Source organism: Cricetulus griseus, chromosome 2 (genome assembly GCF_003668045.3).
Source record: "Cricetulus griseus strain 17A/GY chromosome 2, alternate assembly CriGri-PICRH-1.0, whole genome shotgun sequence".
Classification (NCBI taxonomy): domain Eukaryota; kingdom Metazoa; phylum Chordata; class Mammalia; order Rodentia; family Cricetidae; genus Cricetulus; species Cricetulus griseus.
In genome coordinates, this window is record NC_048595.1 from 161968118 (window position 1) to 161992329 (window position 24212).

The following is a 24212-nucleotide window of genomic DNA, read 5'->3' on the forward strand; positions in this document are numbered from 1 at the left end:
CCACCCCCACCCTGTGTTGTTCTGGCTTTGGTGGCTTAAGTGGGAGGAGAAAGCCAGTCAGTTCACCGACCTGAAGAGCAGACTGTGGGTATAAAAGGGTGAGGTGCCTCTGAGGCACCACCTCTCCCTTCAAGAGAGTCTGGCCATTCTTTATCAGGCACTGCCTTCTGCCACCGGGAAGCCAGCTGGAGGGTAAGTACCCAACTCATTTCTGTTAATTTTAGTTATTCCTTATTGGAGCTTGTCTTAGTCCTCTTTAATCTTTTTAAAGACAGAACACAGGTTTGAACTTAGATGTGTCTACCTCCCGGGACTATACTTTCTATTATTGTTGTTATTGTTATTTTTATTAGTTTTAAGGATACAAGTTGGTGGACTTCACTGCAACATTTATATACATGCATAGACTGTTTCTTGATCATGCTTGCTTTACTCTCTGTCCTCTCTTGCCCTCTTGCCTTCCCTTCTCCACCCCTCTTCTCTTTTAAATGATGGAATGTGTCTCTGATTGTTGGAACTGAATAGTTGGTATTCTGGTAGACTAGAAGGCTATTCCCCAAAGCCATAGTCCTCTTCCCAGAAGCTTAAAAGTTATGCCTCTGTTATGATTCCTGGGGAGGGTGGAAGCTGGGCTGGGTAGAAGAGAGCTCCCACAGGGCACCCACTTTGTATACTAAACAGCCGGACTAAACAACATGATAAGTTTCATCAGGCTGTGCTCTTGAAAAAAAAAAAAAAAAAAAAAAAAAAAACTGAGCAAAATTGGCGACAGCATTTTTATGACTCACCAGAAAATGTGGGGTACTGGGAGTAGCCCTTCCTGGTCATGGGCTTAGGGTTCTTATGCATGTGCTGTCCTGCTGGCAGGAGTGTGCTTATGTGCCCATCGGGAACCCCATCAGTCACAAGGGTAGCCAGAGGTTTGGTGGCTTCCTGTAGTGAGCTCTCTGTCCCTGCACTGTTCAAGGCTCTGAGGAGTGGTGTCTGCTGTGGAGGCAGAAATACCTGACAGGGGTTCTTTCTTTCTGATTACAGCTCTAAGGGGAACTGAGCAGTTCCTGTCATTGTGATCAGAAACGACATAAAATAAAGATTAGACAAAGCAGCAAATAACTGTCAGCGCAGGAAGTCTTTTTGCCAGGACAGAACACAAACTTTTCAAGAAACCCCAGTCTACAATTGGTATTATTTGAAGCAAACTCGAGGCATGGAAAATCGGGGGCTTTCGGGCCTCTCCTCCCATTGCACTGATTACCAACATGTCTCCATACAATGAGTTTCATTGTGTGTAAGAAAATAAAAAAGACAGTTTGAAGTGAGACCTTCACATTTGTCTCAGATTAAATACTGAGCACGGCCTCATTCCATCGGTGATCTGGGCTCTCAAAAACGCTTTCCAACTCCTGACAGCAGGTTCACCAGGTGCAGCTTCCAGAATATTCTTGAAGGCTATCTCATAGCCTTGTCAGGAATGCACCAGAAGGGCTGGCTTTGAGGAATCGCTGGTAATATTTTTAACAGGCAGTAGTTGATCCCAGAGAGGGCTCAGAGCCCTTTCTTTGTCGGGTTTGACTCGGTGCTCCAGAGTTACTTCAAGGTGATTTTGAATTCCGGGGGCCATGGCCTGCCACCCACCTCAGACCCTGCTGTGCAGAAACCATCCACTTCAGACCCTGCTGTGCAGAAACTACTCCTGCCACTTGTTAAGTAAAATCCTGGGTGACACTTACTTGCCTGACCCCAAACCAGAAGGCAGAAGCACAGGATTTATGCCTGCATAAATAAGCTGACTCTGCTTTCCATGGCCCGGGAGACTTTAGAGCCTCAGTTTTCTATAACATGAAGGTTTCACCCATGAGGTCTCTAAATCCCAGCTTGTTCACTTTTTGTCCACTTCTGTCTCTAAGAAAATACTGATGCTGAACCTGCAGAGATAGTTCTTCCAGCTGTGTGTGCAGAGGAAGGCAGACAGAGAGCAGGGGGAAGCCGCAGGCACTCATCCTGAGGGATCGCGACCCCTCCCCTGGTGTTTTCCTTTTCTTTTGCTTTCAGCCCTCTTGTCTTTTATTCTTTCTTTCTTTCTTGTTCCCCACTTCTTAGTGTAGTATAAGATCCTTGCCAGGGACTGCTTGCTGTTGCCTCGGACCAACTAAAATTGCTCATATTGCAAATACTACAAACACCAGTGCTAGACAGATAGCTTACCATGAGTACGTACACACACACACACACACACACACACACACACACACACACACACACACACTTTTTCCCATAAGATATATCAGGAATATTTTCCACAACTTTGGATTCTTCGGGTCACTTTGATAAAGTTTCCAGGTTTCAGACCAAGTCTGTAGAAGAATGTGAAAATAAAATAAATGAAAGAGGAACAGACAAATGTCACACATAGGACATTCTCGAACTTCTGGATAAAGACCTATCTTTGAATGCAAAGGAAAGGAAGGAAGAAATGGGAGGGAAGGAGAATGAGACGGAAAGGAGGGAAGAAAGAGGAAATTATTCAAATCTGACATTTTTGTTAAATTTAACTAAGACTTGTTCCTTGTTAACAAACTGGAGGTCGATATTTAGTAATTATTACTCAGATGTATGATGAAATAGTATTTATCAGTATTTGAGAATGACTTAGAGTGTAAGCGCTATGCAGAAGTGTGGTTAGTGTTTTATTGCAGGAAGCAGAACCCAGAGCTCTCTTTTTTCCTGTTTCACACAGAACAAGGTTTGCCTCAGAGCTGGTCTACAACACAGAGCATAACAGCTTGCCCAAGCACTCTAGAGCCCAAAACCACCCTCCCTCTCTGTGGCAGGTCTCAGATGGGCTACCCACCCTCCTGCCAGTCAAAAACAGAGCAGGGGACTCACTCGCCTTTGGGCTCTGTTCGGCATCACTCACCACCATTTCTTAAGTAAAACGAGTTTTACCTCCACAGTCAGTGTGTCCTCTTTCCTCCCTCCCATTGCAAGCTCCTTGATGAATGGAGACCTCTGCTCTAGGGGGTCAGGGCAGAGAATTTTTCCCTCAGCAGAAACTCACAAGGGCCTATCCGTCTCCCCCAGTCTGGCTTTTCCTGTGCTCCCCAGAGCCAGGTCACAACCCACTGATTCACATCTCTTTGCCCTTTGTCATGTATGGAGAACTAGGAAGGATGAGTGGACAGTCTTTGATTGGTGGCACTGATGACGCCTATCACAGTCCTCTTTGGATAGACCCTTTTGGAAATAAAGCCGGTGAGGCAGCACCAGGAGGCTTCAGGTGGCAAGAACAGGTAGGCTCCCTTCCTTGGGGAACTGCTCCCAGCTTGATGTCTTTTCTGAGCTCAGGCTAGGGCATAGGTATTCAGCAAGCTCTGCTGAGCATGGTGCTGTGACCTAGCTACCCCTGCAGGCTTAGAGGCTGGACCACTGAGATAGGGCATTTGAACAGCCTTGGAAAACCCAGAAAAACATAGCCTGGAGCTTTATGGTTCTCCTGCTTGTGTTACATTAAGATCTCCATTTCCCTCTCCTCTCCATGGAAACACAATGTGTGAACAGGGTGTGAGCATCAGCTAGAATGCTTCTCTCCAGGGCACTGCATCCAAGTTCCCAAAAGAGACACAAGTTTTCTAGAATTGTAACATTCTAGAGTGGGTTAGATTTAAACTACTGATTTCTCCTAACAAGCACTCATGCTGGAGTTCTGGAACAGGTGTCAGGGATCCCAGGAGCTACAGGAAGATCAGCAGTTCAGAATAAATGGCTCCGGGGGCCTCTGGGATGTAGCCAGGGTCTGCTCAGTCAGGATGGGCCTTTCTCTGAGGTGTGGAATGGCAGGGAACAATGCTACAGCCCCCAGTGCAGCCCCACATATAAGTATTGGAGACACAGCTCTAGGTTGGGCTGTGAAATTGGACAAAAGTAGTTCAGTCTTAACTTGGGTTGGTTCTACAGGGGACACAGGCTGTTCAGGTTCCCAGTCACGTCTGGCCAGTTACATTATCAGGTTTCGAATCTCTGGGGTGTTGTGGTATTTGAAACTCTCTAAAACAAATACAGACTGGAGGTTTTGAGAGCTTGTGTATTCTGGAGTTGATTTCTGTGTGGATGGAAACTGCCACTTTCAGGGCTTGACACATTCAGTTACAGCCACTCAGGACTGCTATCCTTTGAAATTCTCCTTGTTATGGCCAAGACGGAAGCCTGATGCCTCTCGTAACTTCGTATGACTTTGACAATGGGTCACCATCACTGAGGAAGTGTCTAACCTTGCAATATTTTCAGTTATAAGACTTAAAGAGGGAGAGATCTGAAATAAGTGATAGCCATTGCTTAGATTATGAAATTAAAGACAAGTTTTCATACATGCTGGGTTACTTAAATGCATTTGTGAATTTTAAGTATAGAGCAGAGTTATATGGACTTAGTTTAGGTTCCATGACTCCAGCAGTTTCCAGAGTAAGAAATTCCCAAATCTAAGATTCATTGAAAGACTCACAAATATTGGTGTCAGATCAAATGTTGCCAAAACAGAACAACCTTGGTCTGGAATGCATTGTAGAACTGGCTCCAGCTTTGTATGATGATTAATGGTGCGCCATTGTGTAAGAAACAGGAAGATAGCAGGCGTGGTGGAACTTACCTGTCATTCCAGTATCTGTGTGGCAGAGGCAGGAGGATCATTAGCAAGTTCAAGGCCAGCTTAAGCTATAGTGAGAAGTAAAATTGGCATACGGTAATAAATCAGTAACAAGACATTAATTTCTGTACTGGAATCAATGTAAGTAAAACTAGAGTCCAGATTTTTAAAAAGACATAATTTGATTAACTGTTAATGGCTAGCTGTTGAATGTGATAAATAAAACAATGATGGGACCAGAATGAGCCGGAGGAACTCTGTGCAAGCCTTGCCATGAGGAGAGATGGGCTGGCTATTCAGTGCAGCTTTGGGCATTCCCTTGGTCTTGTCTTTCATGGCTTCCACATGTTCTCCTCTGAAGCCTTTTAAGATTGATGGGGCTGCCCCACTTCCTACTTACCCTTCTGTGCTCTGCACTTTTTTCACACAACCAGGGTAACTTGGCTGCTGTCCTTCTCCCAGTATCTACCTCTGGGAATATGTCATTGGTAGTTCTCACATCTGTGGTTGGCACCATGAAACCTTCATACTGTGTCTCCAGGGCACCAAATTCAGTGATGTTGGTTCTCTCTTGTTATATACTTAGTATGAGAATTAGCTAGACCTGTAATTCAACACACATTATGCTCCTAGTGTTTGTATTCTGGAAAGACATTATGACAATAATAAAACCCTGTACATTCTTATATCAGGCAATCTTTACACCACAGTTGCTGGCTTTTGACAACGTTGTCCATTTCCACCTTCCTAAGTTTCTATGCCAGTGGTTCTCAACCTTCCTAACACTTCGACCCTTTGATACAGTTCCTCAAGTTGTGTGACACCCAACCACAAAATTATTTCCATTGATACTTCAGAACTGTAATTTTGCTACTAATATGAATCATAATGTAAATATCTGTGTTTTTCTGATGGTCTTAGGCCATTAGGTCGGGGTTCATTCCCCGACACCCCCACAAAGCGGTTGAGAACCGCTATTCTACACCTTTGTGGTATATCTTCCTTACATTATATGACAAATTATGAATTACAGACTATCTAAGGCAACTGCATGAAAGAAGAATGCAGTCAAACAATCTTATTCTTGGAGACTGGGGCCAGGGAGTTCTTAGGCTGCATCAACACACACAGACTGTTTAAATTTTTTTTTTTTTTACTTTTTTAAAGAATTCTTAAACTCAGAAGTTTGGATGTTTTATATGTTGGTGTTTTGTTTTTCTGAAACAGAATCTCATGTAATCCAGCCTATGCTTGAACCATGATGTTGCTGAGGCTGGCCATGAACTTCTGGTCATCCTGCCTCCAACTCTCATGTGCTGAGATTACAGGTGTGTACTACCACCCCTGTTGATAACTGCTATTTTGAAAAAAAAAAAAAAGCACATCTTATTTTATTTATTCATTTATTTATTTGTTTATTTTGGGTTTTTCGAGACAGGGTTTCTCTGTGTAGCTTTGGAGCCTATCCTGGCACTCGCTCTATAGACCAGGCTGGCCTCCAACTCAGAGATATCTGCCTGCCTCTGCCTCTCGAGTGCTGGGATTAAAGGCGTGCGCCACCAACGCCTTGCAAAAATGCACATTTTAAAGTTATTTATTTTAGCTCTTTCTATATTATTTGAGTTGTTATGTTGACATTATCTGTTTTTCTTTCTTCTCAATACCACTAAGCCCCCTGACTGCAGGAAATGGTGGCTCAACAAATACTTGTTGAGCTAGAAACCCCGCCTTCTGAGGGTACAGACAAAAACCTTCTCATGGTAGCATTAAATTCATCAAGTACAAAGGTTGATGTTTGGGTTTGGATGATGAATTCCCCAGTGACAGTCCAGGAGGATTGAGAAAATTCTCAGACGCATGACACTGTCATGGTCTAGGTGAATGACTCCAAACCCATATTCTATGGCAACTACAACTTCTCATCTAGGATGTTTACAAACTCTGTCCTTCCTTCAAGGAGCCAGAAGAAGAGATGGCCATGGAAGATAGTCCCACCATGGTTAAAGTAGACCGCGGTGAAAACCAGATCTCATCATGTCGGGGGAGACGGTGTGGCTTCAAAGTGCTTGGCTATGTCACTGGTGATATGAAAGAATTTGCCAGCTGGCTCAAAGGTATCTAAACATTAATTCCTTGGAGAGCCAGGAGAAGCAGCTTTGAGGAAATCTCTTGCCTGTGTTTCTACCTGTATCTTTAGCTCTGCTCCCCAGCCATCACTTCCTAGTTTCTTGTTTTGCATCTCCTAACTTACAAGCCTTTTCACAGTTTTTTTTTTGTTTGTTTCGTTTTGTTTTGTTTTGTTTTCATGAATATAGTGGGGAGTCTTCATCCTACAATCTCAGTACGTAACAAAGAAAATTTTCTACCGATAATTCATTCCTTTGGCTTAGTCTGTGCCTCTGAGCATGGCAAATGGGAGCCTTTGCTCTTTCTGAAACTTGGATTCCAGTAGGGACAGAGTAGGCTGACTATAAAAAAACCAAGGGGTCAAAGGGAGGCTTCAAAAAATATCCAAAAGTTTCAGCTCCTTCTGGTGGCTTTGCTCAGAGTGACCTTGGGTTACCTTGTCTCTTTCTTACCTCTGCTCATCTTGCCTTTCCAGACAAGCCTGTGGTACTCCAGTTCGTGGACTGGATCCTTCGTGGAATGTCTCAGGTGGTGTTTGTCAGCAATCCCATCAGTGGAATCCTAATTCTGGTGGGGCTTTTGGTCCAGAACCCCTGGTGGGCTCTCTGTGGCTGTGTAGGAACTGTGGTCTCCACTCTGACGGCCCTCTTGCTGAGCCAAGACAGGTAGGCAAGCCCTCATATGCCAGCTCCCTCTCTTTCTGAGCCACTAGCTAGGCTGCTACCATGGGCAGCCATAATAAAGCCACACCCTCCCAGGTTATTCGGCAGAACTCTCTGCCTTTTGTCAGAGGCCAGAGGATCACAGATTGTCTTTTAGCCTTCTCACCTGAATAAGGGACCAGTTTGGGTATTACTGGCTGCGTATGGTAGCCAGAACTCATCTGTCACCAGGAAAAAGCCTGCTGAAGTCTCCTTTAGTGATACGATTATTTATTACAACTTTAAGCAAAATGCTTCTGAGTTCCTGAAAAGACAATGGCTTAGCAACCCCCTTTATGTCTTGCGTCCTTCTCTAGTTTAACATAGTTCTTTCCTTTCATGGGCAATGAAAAAAACAGCTCAGCTCCTGGGCTCATGAAAAGCCACGCATCCCAGGATTAGTCCCTCATTGTTTTCACTGCAGCAAAACATGAATGTGGGCTAAGCACACAGTTCAGTGGTAGAGCACTTGTCTAGCATGTACAAAGCCCTACATTTCATCCCTGGTACTTGGGAGGGAGGAAACACCCTCATTTCCTTGGTAATTAGTACTTAGAATACAAGTCATACTTTTATATTATGCATGTGTTACTTCTCAAATTTCTTTTACTTTCCTTAGTTCTAAAGGACAATGCCATTTAAGTGACTGAATCTTCCTGGGGCTGGCACTGTGGCATCTCTTGACTTGTAGATGTTGCCACTCCTTGTCCACTGACGAACACTGAGGTAGACAGGGTTCTCCCCTGTCCTCATGCTTAACTCCAATTTCTGGAAGATTGCTGAAGAAAGACAAAGGACTTTGAAACTAGAGTCCAACCTCTGGTGTCCTCGCCGCAATGAATAGATATGACAATAGCCTGTTGGTTGCACTGGCACCTTTGTGCACAGTCAGATAAAAGCCGAAACTCTCACTCCCGCTGCAATGTAGCTCACTGGCTGCAGCCTCTACCCCACAGGCTGAGCATTTGACCTAACTTTACCACCTTTACCCCCTAGATCCCCGAGGTCATTATCTCTGAGCATCAGTCTGGAAATGGACCCTATTGTCTTTCACAATGCTGTTCATCTCCACTCTCAGAGTCTGAAAGGAGGGAGCTTGCCAGACTAAGGGCTTATTCTTTGGAAATATTCCCATTGCTTACTTGTAGCTTCTAATTCCTGATTGTGACATAGGTTCCATTACAGTCAGAGTAGAAGCTGACATATAAGACGGTCTTTGAAAAGTGACGTTAAATGCCAATCACAGAATGGGTGCATCAGTTAGGGTTCTCTAGAACTGAGCCAACAGACTGAGTACTTTACCATCGCAGAGAGGCTTCAATGAAAAGAGCTCAGTGCACACATAATTAAATAGATGCCTGGGCAAGTACAAACAATCATTTTTATTATCTGCAATAACCTGGAGATGTACACTTAGAGTCCGCAAAGCAGAATCCCAAGAACACAAAAATGTCCACTAAGTTGAAGTTGGATGTGTCTAAAGAGCTATGAAAGGACTTGCCTTCCAGGAATCATGGGTCTCTCCCTGAGAAATCAGACTTAAGACTGTTTTAAATGCTGAAAGCCCTGTTCAAGTCAAGGTCCTTGATGATTTATAATGAATAAGAATTTTCTCAGGAAAGGCAACAAAGAGCAGATTGCCTTACCCAGGCCCTTCTCCTTCACCAGATGCCATCCTTCTGTGGCCTGTGACATACCCTGGAGGGCATTGTTCCCTGTACATATTTCAGAGTTTCATCTACGTAGTTTCACTGCACTATTTAGTTGTATCTGAATGATTCATAAAAGGCTTCAAAACACATGCCCAAGAATGATTATGTTTTCTAAACTGGATATGATCTGGAAGTTATGGCTATTATTTTTGTTTGATCCTAACTAAGTTCGCCATGCCTGCAGGTCAGCAATAGCAGCCGGGCTCCAGGGCTACAATGCCACCCTTGTGGGGATACTCATGGCTGTCTTCTCAGACAAGGGTGACTATTTCTGGTGGCTGATATTCCCTGTATCTGCTATGTCTATGACTTGGTAAGTTGTACCCGGTTTTCAAAATGCCTGTGGAGGGTAGAGGGAAAGACCACACCTTTGTAAGGTGACAATGACTCTGTGAGTCAATAGTAATTTATAACACTGTGAATATGTCATTGAACTTTACACTTTAAATAGTTAAATGGGACCAGCAAGTTGGTGTATCGGATAAAGACACTTGTAGCCAAGGATAACACCCTGAGGTTAATCCCAGGAACCCACAAGGTAGAAGGAGAGAACAAACTCGCAAGTTTTCCTTTGACCTCCACACATGCCTCTCCACGAATGCACACCCACCCACACAAACACAAATTAAATGTAAAATAAAATGAAAATAGTGAAGTGGTGCCAGCTATGGTGTCTCATACCTATAATCCCTGCATTTTGGAGGCTAAGTGAAGAGGACTGCTGGGCTTATAGTGAGTTCCAAGATAATCTGTCTAGAGAGGCTGTTTAGAGAGAAAAAAAGCAAAACAGCATAATAATAAATGGTAATTTTTATGTGTCTTTTTTTACCACAAATTTAAAAAATACTTAAAGAATTAGAGACAGGTTATACCTTTGGTTATAGAAACTAAAGCAACCACCTTAAGAGATGTGGGTTTTCTTACAACCAGATATTTGTCCCTATGTCAAATTCAGCTGCATGTCCCCTTCATCTGGGCGTTCTCAGCCTCAGCTGCACATTCAGCACACACAACTGCTCTGTGCTGTTGCCTAGATGTCGAAGTTTTTAAATCCTTCCATGTGATTCTAAAGCATAGCCGAAGGTTCCCACCCTATCAGTGCAATCACCCTTCGGACTTAGTGGAGCTGCCCACCTCCTTTTCTTCTTCTTTCTAAATTCAATCCCACCTTTAAATCTTTAAATCTAGATTTTATGCTGACATCATCTTAATTCCTTTTTCTAGAAACAAATTAATCTTTCTATATCACATCTAAAGTCTGAGGTACTAATATCCTCACAAAGGGAACACGAGGAGCCCACCCTGGGCACTGCCTGCAGGACGGCTCCACCCTGGTTGCACCCATAGGTGTGTGGAGGCCTTGCACGTAGTGACAGCCTCCCCTAGGAGGTTGAGAGTTGATTTTCTCAAGGACAGGAACCATGGCCGTCTGGTAATCTACACTCACCCAAGTAGGGGATCTGTTCTGATCTTCCAAGGATGCTTCTCTACTGGCTTAACAAGCGAGTGATACAAGGGTCCAGGGAACTATCTACACCAGTGGTTCTCAACCTTGCTAATGCTGTGACTGTAACTTTCCCATTATTGTGAATCAGAATGTAAATATTGTAAATATCTGATATGCAAGATATCTGATATTTGAAACCCCTGTAAAAGGGTTGTAGGGGTCATGACCTTTACAGGTTGAGAACCACTGATCGACAGCATCTAAAGCAAGCCTAAGTTTGCACACCATGAAATGAGAATGAGACTGTATGTGAAATCTACCAACAACTCAAGTTTACCAATAGCTCAAGGACAGGCATTCTGCCCACTTTTGTAAGACCCCTTTTTAACAGCCTCAACCACCCAAATATTTAGTCTTTTTTTTTTTTTTTTTTTGGTTTTTTGATATTTAGTCTTTTCTCCAAAATAGATACCTATATAGAAGACATGCAGAGTGCTATTTTCCAAACTCAGGACTGTGGTGTGGAGAAAGGACACCAAGATCATTTAGGGCATTAACTATGCAGATAAGATTTCACTTTTTAAGAGCTGCAAACTTGTTTTTAAAACATTGATTATAACTCACTCTGAACCACCTCTGGTAATATTTTTTTCTAAAAGTTAACCAAGAGTTCATTTTGTGGTGTGTTTTAGAGTTGTCTTTGCCATGGGATTAGTCCCAGGTCACCACCACCACCACCACCACCACCACCACCCACCACCACCACCACACACACACACACCACACACACACACACACACACCTACCCACTGTGGAAGGTTTGTTAGCACAATACTTCAGAGAATGCTAGCTACTGCCAAAGAGCCCCCCCCCCCCCATGGAGAGGCTAGGGGCTCGGCCTGGCTGCTTGTCACTGATTCTCATTCCTCTGTTATGTTCTTTTAGCCCAGTTTTCTCAAGTGCATTGAACTCCGTGTTCAGCAAATGGGACCTCCCTGTCTTCACTCTCCCTTTCAACATGGCGCTGTCGATGTACGTTTCAGCCACAGGACATTACAATACGTTCTTTCCAAGTAAACTCTTCACACCCGTCACCTCTGTGCCCAATATCACATGGTCGGAGCTCAATGCCCTGGAGGTAAAATATCAACTTTTTTTTTTGCCCTAAAAATCTGCAATGATAGTTCCTGAGGACAGTTCATTGGAGATCAGACACTGGGGGATGCTTAGCCCTTGTTTTAAGTGTCTAAGACAAGGCAGGTGGCTTCTCACTTGGGTAGAGCATTCATGATCAGTGTTCCCAGTCAGAACTGTTATACCTTGGGGGTTCTGAAGAACCTGCTACAAAGGGTTCTTGAGGTATAGTGGAGCCTGGAAACTAGAGTCAACAAGCTCCTCCAAACTGTGCTGGTGGGCAGAGCTTGAGATCCGCTGAGTCATGGGGTGTGGATATGGTGCACCTCCTTATAGATAGGCATGGGCTTTCAAAAACCCCCTTCTCCCAAACAGAATTCCAGCTCTCGCCACTGGTGTTTCTATGGGAAATTTGCAAAAGTTTTCGTCTTTCTCTCTCTCTCTCTCTCTCACTATCTATCTATCTATCTATCTTTGGCTCTCTCTCTGTCTCTCTCTCTCTCTCTCTGTGTGTGTGTGTGTGTGTGTGTGTGTGTGTGTGTGTGTGTATAGACTGTAATAGAGCCTCATACATGCCAGGCAATCACTCTACCACTGTACCACTGAGCTGCATCTCAGCATCTTGCTTAATGTTTCTTAATTTCTGAGACTAAGAAGATACTTGAAATCAAAGAAAACAAAAGAGGCCTTACTGGTTTTGTTTTGCTTTTTTTGTTGTTTTGTTTTGTTTTGTTTTTTACATGCGAAAGACTGGCTCTCTAACTGTCATATTAGATGTGCCCTTTTGCCATCCTCTCTGCTCAGTGAGGAAAACATGGGGCACATTTACATAGCCTTTCCTTTATCTTTGACCCAGTAAGCAAACAGGAACACTTGGAACTAGGCCAAAATGAAAAGCAACTACTAATGAAAAGTAACATTGTAAAATTGTATCACTCTCTCGACTACATTGTCTCATATGGCAGCTATTAGCCCCATGGAGTTATTTAAATTTAGATGTAAATGCATTCACAACTCAATTTCTCAACTTCATCAGCCACAGCTCAGATCCTCAGTAACTAGGTGTGGCTAGTACCTGCTGGACTGGATAGCTCAGACAGGGACTACCAGCTTGAAGGTTCTGGAGGCCTGTTGACCTCTTCCCATTAGAACTTGTTTATAGCTCACCCAATTTTCCCACCCCTGGCTACCCGAGGGATACCTAGGGTACTGAGTTCAGAGATAAAATCTAATCTTTCTTTACCTGTGTGAAGTTTCCAGTCTAGAAAGATGGGAGATGGCTGCAAAGGCAAGACTAGGTACAGAAAGCATTTAGAGACTATCTTAAGGGAGACTGAATCTCTGTGTAGTCCAGTGTAATGAACAAAGGCCAAGTCAATGTTTGGAAGCCCAAGGTGGGGTTTCCCCTGCCAGGCAGGGTCATTGCTTCTAGGTCCTTGCCAAAAGATACTTGAGAAAGTGGAGAGGCCATCATCTTTCAGGAAATGTTTTGCTCAAAGGGAGAAGCCATATGTGATTATGTTTCCCTGGACAAACTAAAAGTTTTATTACAAGGAAATATTATTTGTTTTAACCAAATCCTGTGCCCTCCTGAGAACTGCCACTCTGTAAATACTCCAGGTAGACTCAAGCCTCTGTCAGAAAACAAAATAGTGAAGTTTGTGTTTTCACATCCAGAGATCTGATAGACAGGTGTTAATAACTGAGATAAGTCAAAGACATTTTTACTAAATGGTACATGTTCCACTCGGTGTCAGAAGGGCAAATGTGGTCCTGATTCATCAAGTTGGCTACAATTGCTTCTAAATTATGGATGAGCTCATCTTATTCAGTTCACTGGCCTTTTAGTGTGGGCAGCCAACTCAATTGGAATAGTATTTCTAGAGACTGCGAAACAGTATTGACTCTCTGCCAGCACTGATGGACAGCAGGAAGCAGCTGAACCATGACCTGTGTCCCTGTCACACTAGGGAAGGTAAAGCAGGTCATTAGAAGCTGGAGATGTGAGGCCACACTGGCAGCCTCTCGGCAGTGGGAAAGTTAGTGAGCACATTAGGTTTGGAAGAGCCATGCCTGGCATGCACCTGTCAAAAGAGAGAGCCAAAGAACAGATGAGACTTTTTTTCCCCTTATTAATATAATGGTGCACTGATCTTGAAGGATAAAATATGCTAATTCTAAAAATCACATCGTATAAGATTGCAGCATCCTTGGTCTTCTTGTCTGTTGCTTGAGTGGCTACAGTTTTGTACTTTCTATTGCAGCTATTGAAGTCTCTTCCAGTGGGAGTTGGTCAGATATATGGCTGTGACAACCCATGGACAGGGGGCATTTTCCTATGTGCCATTCTTCTTTCCTCTCCACTCATGTGCCTGCATGCTGCTATTGGATCACTGCTGGGTGTCATCGCAGGTGAGCATAAGACTTGCAGCCTAACACAAACATCTTCGCCCCATGCATGTTGCAGGCTTTCTATACTACAGAGCTTTCTCCGGGTCTCTGAGCAAGGGAGGCTCTTGGGATATTTCCCTGGGCCCCACAACACATTGTAGAGCATCAAGCTCTAACCTCTCTTGGTTTTTGCCTAACAGGACTCAGTCTTGCAGCTCCATTTGAAGACATCTACTCTGGGCTCTGGGGTTTCAACAGTTCTCTCGCCTGCATTGCAATTGGAGGCATGTTCATGGCACTCACCTGGCAGACCCACCTCCTGGCTCTGGCCTGTGGTGAGTATCCTACGTATGGTATGGGTACTCATACGTAGGGGATGTCTGTGAGGGCTTGATTAAAATCATGGGCAAGCACTAAACAATTACTCAAAAATTTTAAAAGGATCATATAAGAAATTGAAACTGGGATTGGAGTTTGAGTTTTCCACTAGCTAATTGTGTGAGCAGGACAGGTGATGTTCCCCCTCTGGGAGAATTAAAGCCATTTTTACCTGCTACACTGGTTATTGTGAAGGAAGAGCCTGTGGAGTCCTAGTAGCCATTCTGTTCGATATATATTTGAGGGAATAGATCCATGATCTATACTGTGGTTGTGTGTGTGTGTGTGTGTGTGTGTGTGTGTGTGTGTGTGTGTGTGTGTCCTTGTTGTAGTGTCCCCTCCCAAACTAAAAAAAAATAATTTGAGCTAAATATAAAGCTATGTTGTTTGACGAACCAGGTAGGGTTTCATTTGGTCCTTTAAAGAGTCCCCTTAATCAGTGGGTTTCAGACCTGAGCATGTGCCAGAATCACCTGGAATGTTGGTGAATACACAGACTGCTGGATCCCGCCTCTGACATAGTTAGAGGCAGAGGGAGAAACCTGTACCTCTGACAGGGAGGCCTGGAGGCTACAGGCTAAGAAGTGATTTGTTAGCCCTTCGTGATCCCCAGTAGACCCTTCCTTTAGAGCGAGATTAGAGCCCAGCTCCCTCAACTCCATTCTTCTCATTGATCTTGGGTCAGTGAAGTGCCAAAGCCCATTAAGTCCAGGAGGACTAAGTCCAGACCTAGAAACCATATCTGCCAATATGCCCCGCAGTTGTTCCCACTACCCTGGGCTGCTTCTCAGCTGTAGCTTTCAGACCCTGTGTGAGCTCCTTAAAGTATGGTAGACTCAAGAGCTGGACTTGGAAAGCTGGTGGGTTCTTCAAGTTGATGAAAAGTGGATTTGGGGGCTGGAAGGATAGCTCAGCTGTTAAAGGCTAGGCTCACAACCAAAAACATAAGAAAAGTGGATTTGGTTCTGGCAGGCTGATGAGGAGGATGGACCTTTGCAAATGCTTCCCCCAAAGGGAAATCTTCTCATTATTTTTTATTATAGTAATAGTACAATAAAATAGTTCAGTCAGTACAAAGTACAAAGAAGTGTAAAGTAAAAAGGGAAGCTACTCCATCCTCCTGGCAGCGTTGTACCCTCCTTCCACGCAGCTCCTTCTCATGACCCTGGTCTACTCACTCTACCCTTGATAATCATCCCATTCAAAGTCTTTAACTTAACCAAGCTTGCAAGTTCCTTTTCATGGTCACAGATTCAGGGGATCAGGATGTGGACCCAGAAGGGACTGGGCCCTAATTCTTGTTAAAGGTAATTTTATTTTGCTCTCTAGACATTTGGAATTTTATCTTTGCATATGAGTTATCTTGTTATTCTGTTGCCTGTCTAGATGTGAGGAGGGTTCCCCACCCTCTCTGTTATTAGCCACTCAAATCCCTTCAGTGTGAACTCTCCTGTCTTTCTTGAATTCTGGGATTTTTTTTCTGCTTTTAACTTTTCAAATATTCCCTCCAAATATTCCTTTCCTTGTGGGTTGGTTCTGGGTGAGCTTTTCCATCGCTGTGAACTTTTTTCTTATTATTTTCTCCTCATTATACCTCCAGCTTAGTCAAGTGAACCAACTTCTGGCTCTATTCATTACACTTAATCCATCACATTCTTTGCTTCAAGCTTCGATTAAGCATCAGCTGTATGTTGGCTCCATTTGTGTCTGTCTTTCCTGGTATTTGCTCTCCTTGGGTGTCCCCTTTCTTTGCCCTAAGAGTTCATTTCCCCAGGGACTACAGCTGTTTGAGTGACAACTCTCAATGGGCATTGGAAGCCAGGGCCTTTCTCTTAGTACAGATGAGCCATCAGTATATCATGGCTCCTCTGGGGATGTAGGGCCTCCGCTGGCTGGGAGTAATATGAATGCTTTAGGTAGGATAAGACTGTCGTGCCAGGGGTGGTTACACGGCTTCCATTTTGGAGCCATTTCAGACACTGCTCCAATGAATGTCTTTGGTATAAATACCCAAATGTGCATTATGTTAATATCTCTGTACATGTTTCTGAAATCAAAATTAACAGTTCAAAAGGAATGGCAATTCTAATGTCCACAGATGTGGAGTTCATCCCCAGAGAGCCCTATCGGTTCCTTCTGAGGCTGACAGTATGAGAGTGTCAGCTCCATCCCCACTGCATCACAGCAGACTTTCTAATACCCACACATGAACTCTTAGGGCAGACCTCCAACCCCTCTTGCAAAGCAAGCCTTTTGTGTAAAATGCCACAGCAAGTTTCAGCTTGCCCATGTTGCCCTGTGACTGCCAAACAAAAGGCCCATCTTGTCTGCCAAGGTAAATAAATAGCAGACACTGATTACAGAACTGTTCTTTTCTTCATTCCACGTGTCTCTGTCGGTCAGCGAGGACCTGGGAACCTATAACGGCACCTGACAAGACTGCTTTCCTTACCTGGAGATCAGGAACTGGGTTGTCAAGGACTAGCCTTGTTTGTTATGCCATCTATAGAGAGCTTTCAGGGCCTTTTCTAATGCCATCAGGGAATCACCTCCACACAGGCGGGCACTATGCAGAAACTTCCGTGGTGTAAGCCAGTCTCAACTGTGCACTGCATACCTTCACGGACGGGCAGCCTGCCATTTGTTAGTCTGACTCTCCCTGTAGAGAAAAGAGCAACATGGACTTAGAGATTATTCCAAAACATATAACAGTACAAAACTCAAGAATGTCTGAAGCATGCCTTAGAAGCGTGTTGGGCCTTTGAAGGAGATAAAAGACAATAATGTCTGGTGTGCTTGGAGGAAATGGGCAGACCAGAGTGCAGCTTGTGCTTAGCAGAGTACCCGGGAATAGATCTTGAAAACGAATGAAATTGATGAAAGCAAAGAGGGAAATCCTTCCCACCCAAGCCATGAGCATCCTTCTTCTCAGAGTGGTACCCTAGTATCCTGTTAAGAGGGAAGAGATCACAGCCACTCTGGGTGAATATAAAATTTCATTTGAGATTCTATTGTCTGCCTCCCTAAAGCAGATCTTTAAGTTTTGAATGGAAAAAAAATCCTGAGTTCATTCATTGTACAGCAAATATAAGGAAGAGCTGGAATCTGAAAGCAGAACTGTTTCCAAATTAGCCCTCATTGGCGTGAGAAACTAAAACATGAGAGGATTCATAGCACTACTTAAGCAACATGATGCTGGGATAAAAGATCAATAAAAAGACAAGTAAATGATAATCAGAGATCCCTCTCATCATTTCTGACATGCTCCCAAGATAGCTCCTGTGATTGGTAGGTATTGATTGCTCGATCGATTGATTTGGTGACTGTCTATCAGTGACCCAAAAGACTGCATGAATAATATAGGAAAGTCATTCTTCAGTTTCAAAAAACCTGAGGACATTCCAGACCTTTCTCCTTGTCCTTAGCCAAGACAGAGAAATTGATGGTTAGTTGGTTGAGCCCTTTGTTCCTGTTGCTTTACAAGTAAAAGCTACCCATGTGATCTAAACATGCCATTTGCAGTGGGGTTTTGTTTGGTTTTGCTCAAAGTAAATAAAAATTTCAAAAGCTTATTAATTAACTTGCATGCTCACCTTCAGTGAATGGAAAGGCATTACATGAAGAGGGTCTCAGAGGTATGCTGTGCTTCTGCCATGCTCCAAGCTTTTTCCTCTTATTTTCAGATTCCATAATCTTTGTAGCTATAAATTCAAACCCTTAATATGAGGCTCCTAGATTCAGTGAGACCGTAGGGAACACAGGCTGTCTTATCTAAATTCAGTCATGTTTATATAAAACAACATGGCAGTTTATTTGCCATGGAAAGACTTTCCCTAAAATATTGCTACACAGTGAAAATACAAATCACCTGCAAGACTACTTTTGCTGAGTACTTACTGTGTGCTGTATGTGTGTTGTTTCCTTCATGCTCACCCAGTCCTATGAAAGAGCTGGTCCTGTTACAGCCAAGGAGACAGAGCATAGAAATGGGAATGAGGAGTTCTGCATGGATGGACTGGGATCTGAACTCATAGCTTCTGAGTCTAAATTCACATTTATAACTAGGGACTTGGGGTAATGGGCTGGCTAGTAGAAAGCAAAAGTCTAGGATGCTGATGAAAAGCACATCTACCAAACAGTGTTCTTTTCTCTTTTTGTAGCCCTGTTCACTGCCTACTTTGGAGCCTGTATGACACACCTAATGGCTGTGGTGAGTTCTTTGATCTTGTTTTGTCCACAACATGACTTGTCAGTGATATGGAAATCCACTGGTGCCCACCTGAACAGCATCTGGTGACAGGGTCCATGAGCATGTCACCAATGTGCTCTCATATGCTGTCTCTCAGCCACTCCCACCCTCTAATATCACAGCAAACTCTAGTCCAAACTACAGTCACCAGGCTTGTTACAAATGTCAGATTGCTTGGTTTAAAGAATAACTTTAACAATAGCTTTATCAATAACTCAATACGACATTATCACGTCCATAGTCTAACTTGGGTGTTGAGAAGTTGACTTTAGAATATAATTTACTTATTAAGAAAATCAGACCTGTAGAATAGTTGAGAAATCAGAAAAAATCACACAAAGAAAACTGACTAAAGAAATAGGTGTTATTTAAAACCCAGCCATTGTTTTTATATATCTCTAGTCTTCATTGCACTCTGACTCACTCATTAATAAAACTTTTCAGACTTAGGTCCTAGTTCTATTATTCCTAAGCAAATCTTTGCTCATTATCTCTTTCCTACCAGCACAGGCTGGCCTCAAACTCACTGTGTAGTTGAGGCTTGCATTAAACTGGACCTTGGGTGGCCCGCTACTATGCCTGGCTTCTTCCTTTTTAATTAGGTCTTCTGCCATTTGATCTTCTCCTGCCCCTCCCACAAGGAGCCAAATACTCCCTAACTGGACTGGACCCCCTACTCCCTAATGCCTGAACTTCCTTCTCCCTTTCTCCTATCATGCAGATAATGCAGGGCTCAGACAATGTTGATGCATTCATGGTTGCTTGTGGGTCACAGTAGTAGTTGACTCTCTCAGCAGCTCATAGAGAATTTAATCTGGGAAGGTCTCTATGGGAACACAGCATCTTTGTGGCAGGAAGTCCATCTTTAATTGTAGATCTGCAAGATGAGGCATGCATGACAACATTATGGGGTCCTTCACACCTGAACAAAGAAAATTTATAGGCATCATCAGTCTGAGGACCAGAACTAGATGGATTCTACCACTGAGTTAGTGAGGGAGATCTGGAAAACTTTTGATCCTGAAGCTCCATCCTTTGATTTGAGGATAAAGTATATCTTGTATGATGATTGGTGATGATACTGATGTACAGTCAGGTTTTGGTACCCTATTACCCATTGCACTTGTGAGGTCCATACAAAAGGCTAAAGCTAACCAATGTAGTATACTCAGAAATGTATGAGTTGGCATGGCAGCACTGAATCATGGCACCTACCCCCCCCCAAATGTAAAAATCTGTTTAGGAGAGAAAATAAAAAACAATAAAACATGTAGAGTTCAGTAATGAGAAGTCAAAATCATAAAGGTCCCTATGATTGACTAATCAAAGAAGCCCTTGTGGCATGATGAATGGTCAGGAGATATTAACAACTTGCTGTCATCCTGTGTGCCCAGTGTCATCCTGGCACACCATGTTTAGGAAGTATGGATAAATGAGAAAACTGGACAGACATGCAGAAGAGACAAAACTGACGGCTGCAAAAAGACAAGTGAAAACATTTCAAATGGTAGATGCCCTGACATCCTAGACATGATTAAGATATCACGAGATTCCAGAGCAATGCCCCTACCAATCCATACCCTGGGTCAGAAGTTCAGGTGGTTCATTGTGTGGACTCACTTTCAAATGGAATCTCAAAAGAATGTGTGGCCTGTCTCTTCCCCAGGTCCAACTGCCAGCTGGTACTTGGGCCTTCTGTTTGGCCACGCTCCTGTTCCTCTTGATGACCACGAAAAACCCCAACATCTACAGGATACCCCTCAGCAAAGTCACCTACTCTGAAGAGAACCGCATCTTCTACCTACAAAACAAGAAAAGGATAGTTGAAAGCCCTCTGTAAAAGCAACCCCACACAATAGCTGTGGTCATGAGTCATTTCTAAGTGCAGCTCCAGTTGGCTTCTGATTCTCAGCAACTTCTTTTCATCACGGGGTACAACTTTCAGACTATCAGTGACCCATCCTTTTGCCTGCTTTGTGTTTTTCTTTTTGACTGTATGCCGCCAAGCACATGAGAACCATGTCCAGGTCATGATCTCTGGAATGCAATTTAAGCCCTTCTGTGTGTTGGAGCATGGTGTAGTGTTAAGATTGTAATATATTTATAGAGTCAAAATGTTCCAAGACAAAGAAGAAAGGAAGCAGAATAATTATTATTCAAGGCTATCTTTGATATCAGTATTAAAAATTAATTTCTGTAACCATCTAAGCCTTATGGGATTCCCAGGCACAGAAGCAAAGCCAACCCAAAGTCCTCAGATCAACAGTTTGCTTTCAGAATTATCACAAGTTACTCATAGCAACTGTGACCAACATTGCAGTGGGGCTGGCTGATCGCAGGCTGGTCCCCAGCCCAGCAGTGGAGTGGCTCCTGCACCGTTGAATGTGTGACATTCTTAATGAGAATGGTTAGGGATTTTCAAGCTGACAGAGCTGTGGGGAGGACTTTGTTGATCAAAATAGTTTTGTATTGCCACTCTTGGAATTTAAAAAATTCAGGTAGAGTTTATTTATTCTTATGAAAAAAATGTTTTTTTTTTTCACTCATATAGCCAGTTCTTAGACATTAAATAAAATATATATGTATAGAATACTTAGCATAGTTGCTTTACTTTAATTACAGTATTTTTTGCTTTTTAGTTTTGGGGGGATGTTTGACATAAGGCCTTGCTATGTAGCCCAGTCTAGCCTAGAACTCAGCATCCCTGTTTCCATTCCCTAAGCACTGAGACTATATGTTAGTTTTTTAAGTGCTTCAGATCCATGGCAACTTCCTTAACCTCAAGAACTTTTTAAAGCTACATTTTTTAATGAATTTGAGGACATCTTCTAGACTTAAGTCACATTCACATAGTCTTTTCAAGAGTTCTTTAATTTCTATTTTTATAATTTATCTTTATTTTATGAGCATTGGTTTTTTGCCTTCATTTATGTCTGTGTGAGGGTGTTAGATTCCCTGGAACTGGAGTTACAGACAATTGTGAGCTGCCATATGGGTTCTGGGAATTGAACTCAGGTCCTCTGGAAGAGCAGTCAGTGCTCTTAACCACTGAGCCATCTCTCCAGCCCCTAATTTCTTTTTTTAAAAAACAGACGTTTTCTGAGTACTAATGTTCTGTTTGGGAAACCAGTGGTATTGGAACCACCTGAAAGAAACGCATGGAGGAAATTTTCTAGGTTTTCTTTGTAAATTTTCTAATTTAAAAGTTGCAGTTTCTGTAAAAAGTCTATGACCAATCATGCTGAAGAGGACAGCAAAGGGTTCCACTTGCTGCCTGCCACCTGTCCAATGAAATTTATTATTTGGAGGTTAGGAAAGTGACATTTTAAACTGACATTTTTTTTCTTGTTGAGTATGTTGTTCACTCCTGAAATCCTAGCACTCAGGTGATTGAGGCAGGAACACCACAAGTTTAAGGGCATTGTGGGCGATACTGAATGGCCCTGTCTCAAAGAAAAACAAACAGAAAAAGAAACTCTTTCTCCCTCTTTCAATAGTCAGTGCTTGCTGGGTGGTGGCGGCTCTGGTTTTTAATCCCAGCCCTAGGGAAGCAGAGGCCAGCTAAGTTCAAGGCCAGCTTGGTCTACAGAGTGAGTTCTAGGACAGCCAGGCCTATAACACAGAGAAACCCTGTCTTGAAGAGCAAAAACAAACACACAAAAATACTAAGTTCTGAGAAGACAGTACATAGTTTGCTGAATGGCTGATGCAAATAGGTCAGGTCACTCTCCCTCTATTCAGGAGCCTGAGAACTGTGACCATTCTAAATCTTGTAACCAAAGCTCTTTAAAGCTATGGATTTGCAACTGTCATTGATTCCTAAGTCATCCTATAGAAAATCTGAATTTCCAGTGCTTGAACAGATATTATCCTGTCTGGAATTTGTGAAATAAGGACTGGGAACAACCAGATGAGAAGTGTATGCAAAGACCCTGCTCCTCATCCCCCCACCCCAAATGAAGAAGCTGCATCCAGGCAGAGCTAACTGAAGTGTCCACCATGTAGCTGAGTCCGCCTCAGAAACAGAGTTCTAACCCACCTAAGCCAGTGCTGTCTCAGACCTTTGAATGGGAACAAGCTTAAAGCCTTCTATATTATTTTATTTATATAATATTAGTGTCTTTAAGGTATTTTTGTTACTAAGTATTATCCTAAAGTTAAGTGAAAACTCTTAGGGTTCCTTTGTACCTTTTTTGCTATTGTCTGTGCAACAGATTCCTGTGTAAATATATGAATAAATTATATTCACAGCTCAGTTCAGTCTCATGTATTTTTATAGTTAGTAATGCTATTATATAGATATGAACATTCACATACATAGTATGTGTCACTTATATTTCTGACTTGACAAGAGAAAGAAAATATTGTAAAGAGACATGTGTGGCCTCCCTTTGGCTAACAGTTCCAAAGGGTTAAAATTTCCCCACCCCAGTATGATGCTGGAGAAGGGAGAGGGTAAAGTATAGTGCCAAACAGAAGAGGAGCTTGCTTCCCCAGGAAGAAATGCTTCTAGCAACATAGAACCTTGTAGGACAGCCTGATGCCCAGAAAATGATGGGTAGAACCATGTCTTGCCCAGAATTGCTTAGTTGTCTGTACTTCCTACCTTGTAGTTAAACCTAAACCTCATGCCAGGGCCCCTATGGTGGACTTGGAGGCCATCCGACCTCTTTATTCCTCTTTCCTGTGTGACCACTTTAAATAGATGCCCTCACATTGCCTTGTCCTCTTACTTGTCTCTTTGGTTGGCATATTGGGGATGGGTGGGCATCTTAGCTTGCTGAGACTGACAGAGCCTGGGACTTGAACCTAAAAACTCAAGTAACAGAATCAGACCAGTAGTTGATCAAACTGCTCAATTACAGATCCGCAGGCCTATCCCATCTTCTCAACTACTGATTGTGAACTTCTCACCTCGGGTATGAGAGACTGAGGAGAGTCACACGTCTTTGAGACATTCTCCTAACTAACCCTGTGAGGTCAATGTCCTGAAGGCCATAGGGCCAGGGTACCCCCATCAGTGTCAACCATAGAGTCAGTGCTCTGAGAAAGCCTCTTCTCAGAGTATATATCGTGGGGAGATGTTCTAGTCAGCCTTGCCTCCCTACTCCCTTTGCTACAGTTATCATGTCTGAAAGACACGTTGAGAATAGAGATGCACTCAACAAGTCTCAATGACGGCTTTGATAGAATCCCAAACCGAAAGTCAAAGGAGCCACTGTAGGATGCCCCCATCAAACTGCCCTCTGTTGTAACAAAATATCTAACTACTTGTATCAAGACATTTTTCTACAGTGTCATGCAATGTCCCTTTCGTCTGAGAGAGAAAAGATGAGACATTGTGAGGCCCCAGACACTATAAAACTTTACAAACTACAGGTATCAATTCTCATTCTACCCATTTCTGTGGCTTAAGTGTCTTATCCAAACTGCA

At 43.1% G+C, this 24212-nt stretch overlaps 1 protein-coding gene across 4 annotated transcripts; it reads left to right on the forward strand.

Annotated features, from left to right (window-relative positions):
* Positions 1–35: 35 nt before the first annotated feature.
* Positions 36–23033, forward strand: LOC100773795 (urea transporter 1). Of its 4 annotated transcripts, none has more exons than XM_027397958.2 (10): positions 38–192; positions 3160–3290; positions 6597–6753; positions 7242–7431; positions 9364–9492; positions 11572–11764; positions 14025–14172; positions 14352–14486; positions 18690–18739; positions 20445–23033. In XM_027397958.2, the coding sequence occupies exons 2-10, from the start codon at positions 3171–3173 to the stop codon at positions 20616–20618; spliced, it is 1296 nt and encodes a 431-aa protein (XP_027253759.1). In that variant the 5' UTR covers positions 38–192; positions 3160–3170; the 3' UTR covers positions 20619–23033. The 4 variants fall into 4 exon arrangements, with proteins under 4 accessions (XP_027253761.1, XP_027253759.1, XP_027253762.1 ...); XM_027397961.2 differs by lacking the exon at positions 3160–3290 and adding an exon at positions 5867–5967 and having other exon boundaries at positions 43–192; XM_027397959.2 differs by having other exon boundaries at positions 44–192; positions 3166–3290.
* The last annotated feature ends 1179 nt before the right edge of the window (positions 23034–24212 follow it).